At 32.7% G+C, this 6497-nt stretch overlaps 1 protein-coding gene across 1 annotated transcript in view; it reads right to left on the bottom strand.

The window, feature by feature from the left end:
* The window catches only part of LOC106473447 (geminin-like), a 10553-nt gene extending 5716 nt beyond the window's left edge, over positions 1-4837 (bottom strand). The window contains exons 1-3 of the mRNA XM_013934128.2: positions 4622-4837; positions 3034-3129; positions 487-667 (exon numbers count right to left, since the gene is read on the bottom strand). Of these exons, the coding sequence (XP_013789582.2) occupies positions 487-667; positions 3034-3129; positions 4622-4714 (370 nt within the window). The 5' untranslated portion in view covers positions 4715-4837. The remainder of the gene's footprint in view (positions 1-486; positions 668-3033; positions 3130-4621) is intronic.
* Between the last annotated feature and the right edge of the window lie 1660 nt (positions 4838-6497).

Here is a 6497-nt window from a genome sequence, read left to right as displayed (position 1 = left end):
ACATCTAGTTACAACCTTGTGGAATATCTGACCCGACACAGGTGAAAGCACATCTAGTTACAACCTTGTGGAATATCTGACCCGACACGGTGAAAGCACATCTAGTTACAACCTTGTGGAATATCTGACCCGACATGGTGAAAACGCACATTACTTAACCTTGTGGAATATCTGGCCCGACATGATGAAAACACATCTAGTTACAACCTTGTGGAATATCTAAACCAACACAGTGAAAGCACATCTAGTTATAACCTTGTGGAATATCTGCCACGACATTGTGAAAACTACCATTTCAACAACAAAGATAACATCTGATCTTTGGAAGGTTGCCTTGGTTTTTTTTCGCCCCTTTGGGTTGAAGATGTGACCCTTTCGTCAAGTGGTCTACCCCCTTGTTTGTTCTTGTATTTTGCTATCAGAAACTTAAAGACTATTCAGCTATTCCCATATTTAAAATAGGAAATATTTTGAAAATTAAGTTACCAGACATTAAGAATGATGCATCTTTGGATCCTTGTTTTTGAATAGTTTCTTCTAAGCACTTGTCAATTTCACTTGTACTGTTGCCAGCACTGCCTTTTCTTATTTTTGCTGGACTGTTGACAGCTTCACAGTCTGTCATGTCTAGAGTTCTTTTCTTCAGCTTGGGCTTCTTCATCTTAGGCTAAGTAACACAAGAAACCACAACAAGTACTTAGCACAAGACTCTTGCATTTTCAAAAAAGTAACTAATAAAACAAACAAAATAACTTTTAGAAATACTCGAATGCGAGTGTGTAACAAAAAGTACACCAGGTTTACTTGTATAAAAGGAATAACACCAATTATCACACTCGTACAATTAAAATTTAGTGACATATAATTCAAAAGAATGTATAGGTCAGCCATGAACATATTTACATTTAATTAAAGACCTATCCAATGAATTTTTGTCTACAGGTTTTGAACCAATTAAAAAAAACATGGAAGTTAAGCTTTGTTTTAAAGATTTAACTATAAAACAATTACTTTCATATTTACTTTGCAAGTTCAAATTATTAATAGATAAAAAAAATTAGCATTTCTCTCTGGAATAACTTGATAGAGGTTAACTTTCACCATCAGCTGACTTCACAAAAACCTGAGGTTTACCCAGACTTACTTTCAATTACAAATCTCAATTAAGTACAAATATATACAGGTTTACTCAATATTAGATATTTTCTATCCATTTTATCTGTAAACAATGCATGTAATATAAACAAAAATAAATATACATAAGCCATTGAAAGTCATACCATGAATAGGATAAACATTTTTGAACTAATAAAAACACTACTGTATATTAATAAATTTATTATTTCTCAAACACTAGATCTAGGCAATTATTAGTATTTGCTAATTATTTAATTGCCAGCCCCATTAATTGTTTACATTCAATCAATTAGCACACTATTCCTCAAACCACAGTAAATACAAGCAAAAAATTAATCTACCCTCTAGTTAGAAATTTAAAGTTAGTGACAATGGCAGATGATCTTAATAGCTTTGTCATAACAAAAACCAGACCAACAAGTTTGACGATACTAGGAATTGAATTCAAAACCCTCAAAACACGAGCCCAAACCCCACAAAAGACGAAAACTGGACACAGCACGAATAGCCCATTACGTAGCTTCATTCCGATTACCTATACATTTGTACTAACCAGAAACCCTAACTTCAGTTAGTTAATTATTTTATCATAATCTTGACCAGTTGTTCAATTGTTGGAAAATTCAAAAACAGAAATAACCAGAAACATGAATTTTAACTAACTGATTAGTTTATATGACACTAATAGGTGTAACTTCTTCTCATGTGTAATCAATTAAATCACCCAGCTCTATAGCCCAGTAACAAATTTTTCCCATATCAACATCTCTATTGTGGCCTTGTATCTTGAACCACTTCAAAAACAGTTAAAAAATTTTGCATATGATCTTGCTCTAAAATTTTGTAACTGAATCAAAAGAATAGAAAATTTTATCTATGTATATATGAAAATCATCCATTAATTCAAAGTCCTTCAGAATCTCAGTTAGAGAAGTACTTAAGAAGTTTAACCGAACGTGTACAGGGTCAGTCCATTGGATCAACTCTGTATTGTAAAAGGAATATTAATTATAATTCCAAATTTACATACATTACATGAAAGTTAGCAGCTTTTGTAAACAAAATCAGAAATCTGTATTCAAGATATGTCTGAAATGATGACATTAGTATGAGCCAGACTGATCAGTCAGAGTGTAAGATGTTCATGTCAAGAATAGATGCTTGTCCATCATACAGTTTACATATTGCATGACCTCGAGAATGTCCAAAATGTATATTACAGTTTTTCAGAATCTGGTTTTTTCCTTCCTCTATCATAAACTGTCACTAAATCGGCAAAGTAGGATAAACCAAAAAGTCGATAACCAACATAATACACAAGTAGCATGTTGAACGGCACTTGGTAAAAGGTCATGACACACTTTGCCCCTCACCCATACACGTAGAATTAAACTTTTTTTAAAAAAAAACAACAATTAATGTAACATTTTCCACTTAATTTTGTAGTAAAAAACCTTGTGTTATATGTTTAGTAATTTTAGTTCTTTAGCTTTCACTGATGTACAAATCTCACTTAGAGAATATTTAATAAGCTTTGGAGGCAAACAACATTGAGCATTTGGTTCTTACTATTTTTATGTCACATACAATTTTATCAACACTTTTGGTATTCAATCCTGCACTTTAAGCAATTGGACAATTGTCACTAAACAAGTGGGAATAATATTTTTAGGCTGTAATTCATCATTAATTCTTAAATGAATAAAGTATTTAAACAGAAAAAAAAATACTTCAAAACACTTGTGTACCTTTTGTTAATTGGGTGAATACGAAGGAAATGGACAAAATGTACATTAAACAAATAAAACAAGATGTGTCTTAATCTTTTTCTTAAAACACCCATGCATTAGGAAGAACTTTGCTGTATGTAAGTTATATGAAAACAAGAATACTTACTATATTTTTGCCCTCGTGTACACCATCTCTGCCAACTAGCACGTGTTGATTAGTAGCAGAAGGTTGTAGAACCTGCAAGGATTTTCGTTTTTCTCCCTACAAGTAGAAAACTATTTAGTCCAAACTGTCCAAAACAATTTTAGTGAACTATACTATTAGTTTATACATCCCTTCCTAGATTTTAATATCAAATGACAATACACATAAGAAATGCTAACTAATACTTGGCCTATAGGTGGCAAAATAGAAATAAATCACATAACTTTGAAAAATTAATAGTTCTATATAGCAGCATGAACCTTTGGTTTACGATCAAAAATGTTTCTACAGCAGGCGTATGAGTGGAACACAGCCAAGTTCAAGGAATACTGGTCTAACATTCTGGGAGGGAAGGGGCTGCCAAACATACCCCCCTACCACCACCAATTTTTTTACTCAAACAAGTTGAATCTGAAACAATCTGATCATTGAAATTGAAAATGTCAAGTACAATAGAAGCAAAAAAAACTTACTTAAAAACTTACTTGAACCCCCCCTTCAATTTCATATTTCTGCAAATAGCATCACACATAAAGGTAGTGTACAAAAACAAGAGGGGAATCTTCAATAGCCACAACTGTAATGACATCTCAAATGGGTCAAGAGATGAAACTGAGCTAAAAGTTTGCACTTGAAAAACAAAATTAAAGCCACTATGCCATGGCTAATAAAACTGCTGGTAAATGAATACTTAATGATACAACCATCTTGCCCTGACTAAGTTAAGACATAAAAATTGAATTTAGTAGATTGCTGTAATAAATTAAGACAAAAGTGAAACATTTAAATATAGTTGTCTCCTCTTTGCAAAAAATTGGTTAATTTTATTTTGCATACCAGTAATAGTGTTACACATGTATTTTCAAGGTAGTTATTACGTGCAACTTCATAAAGTTAATTACACCTTCCAATTTCTCTGCTTGGGTAGACAATTCTGTGTTTTACTGCAAGGTAACCACAAAATCAAATTAATGCAATTATGCCAGAGCTTAAGTTTAGCAAGAATGTTTCAAAATAATTATATACCTAATTTATGTTCTATACTTCCTTTAATTTCACTAAAATTCTGTTGAATTTTGTACAAATCTACTAGAGGGTAGTCTGCACCTTAATTTTGAAGTGAAATTAGAGCAGTAGTTTCCAAACCTGGGGGTCACAGCTGGCTTTGTCAGAAAGAAAATCATGTAGCAAAAATACATTTTCAAACATTTGGGGTTGCACAGATTTTGTATGTTTAATATGGGTCAAGGCTGAAAATTTTGGGAACTGCTGGGCTATACGGCAACACCACCCACCACCATGTTGTAATGCCTCATTAACTAAAATGCAGATTGCATGTTCAGTACCTTGACCATCAGGCCATGCCTGGCCCTGATCATTTGTGATAGTGTTTGTGTAGTGTTGGAAAGTGCATGAAATACAACCTGAATTTACAAGGACTGGACTGTACATAACTGCCAGATCACCCATGCTGTAAATACTGTTAACAATACTATTGAGGGGAGTCTGGGAAGTTACTGTTAGGCTTAACAATATACACCTATCTCACCCTTTTACTTTTAGTCTTATCAGCATCTTGACATTTCCGCACAATTTTCACATTTGACTCCCGCAAAATATCGTCCGAAATTCGGGAATACATTGTCGAATAGTCAAGTTTCTTAAAAATTAAATCTACACAAATTTCAGAAGCACTGAAAGTTGTAATTCAACAATCTCTTTCAAGCACACAAAGAATAGTTCAAACACTAATCTCAAAATTCCCACCAAACAATCTCGTGTCTACACTTAAATAGACAATATAAGGGCGACATCTATGTTGAATAAATAAATTGTTTAAATTTTTATCATAAGTACAATACATGATAATTCTCAAAATTGTAAGAGTTTTTGTTCACTCCCAAAAAACAACAATCAAAAGAAACGTAGATATTACATAATAATAAATACATTATCGAAAATGCATGGTATGTAAACGAATTAAGCTGCTTATGAAACTTTATTTCGTGCTCTTTTAATTGCCTTCCACTTTTGCTTTGCGCTCTCTATATGACACAAAAGTTTATTATCAATAGTATATTTTTAGGGTGGAAAAAGCACGAATGAGAAAACATATCAGTGTCTCTAGCAAAAAAATTATGGAATACAATCAGGATACCACTATTGTTTCTTCTTCTTCCAAACACTTTTCAATTGACTGTCATTTCTCGGGTGATTAACTTTAAACTTGATAGGACTATACCTTGGTCCAATACACCCAGACAACTTTTTCATTTAGTCCTTCTTAAGGATTTTATGGGGTCAAAAATCAAACAACCTAATATATATATATATTTTGGGCTCATGTTCGTTCATACTTAGAGCAATTACAATGATAAAATAAATTTTTATGTGCCCAACACATTTGCATAAAAAAGGTTGGATTTTTCCATTTCGAGTCTCTTTAAGGGAGTCAAACCTCCCAAAAAAGCATAATGTTGAGGTTTTTGGTCAATTACTCGGCCATATTTTGACCAATTTACATGGGATTTAGTACAAAGATACTTTTCTACAGGTCCCACACATTGATAAAAAAATAAATTGGTATATGCTCATTTTTGGTCATTATAGAGGAATGAAAAGGTTAAATAAACCCATAATTTTATGAGTTTGGGTCAGTTACTTAGCAATTTACGGAGAATTTAGTAAAAAGATACTCTTTGCAGAGTCTCAATCAGAGATATTGACAATTTTAGAATTTTTTGTCTTTTGCTCAATTTTTCAACGAGGAAAGCACAATTTATAATTTTCGTGAATTATTCATGTGTATGTCAACCAATTTACATGGAATTTGGTACAAAGTACTGTTACAACAACGCAAGTCACGTGACACTTGTATCACGCCACTTCCTTCTCGAACCTTCATGAAATGTCGGGAGATTACTAGATTAGGGTAGTCCTGTATATATAAGACCGGCCAAGAAGCAACGTAAGGTAATGTGTAATTGAACTGCGGACAGAGTATTGTTGAGTTGAGCACGTGAGAGGTTCGTTGTGAATTATAGCGTTTGTTACAGCGCGAATGTTGAAATTAAGTGTATCGCAAAGTTGTATTCAGAAAGAATAAACCAGTTTTATTTAAGAAATGACTTGTATCGGTAAAGTTTCTTCGGAAAGAATTTTTACGGAAAATTAACTAACGAACGGAGGCGTAACAATACCTTCTTGCAGATCCAAGGCAGTGATTTAGATTGTTCTCGATTTTTTTTGTATTTTTCACGATTTTTCTGATGTCAAAATCGGATATTTTGGGGAGATTGCGTGATGGAGACGTGTTGCATTCGTCCGCCAATATTGACCACTTTAATTATTTCATTATTTTACAACTTTATAAATATTAAAATATAGAATACCAAATTTATATTTCTTTCAAAGGTCGAAATGAA

This window comes from Limulus polyphemus, unplaced genomic scaffold, assembly GCF_000517525.1.
Source record: "Limulus polyphemus unplaced genomic scaffold, Limulus_polyphemus-2.1.2 Scaffold6181, whole genome shotgun sequence".
Lineage (NCBI taxonomy): Eukaryota > Metazoa > Arthropoda > Merostomata > Xiphosura > Limulidae > Limulus > Limulus polyphemus.
The sequence above is the reverse complement of the archived record's forward strand: the minus strand, read 5'-3'. Positions and strand labels throughout refer to the sequence as shown.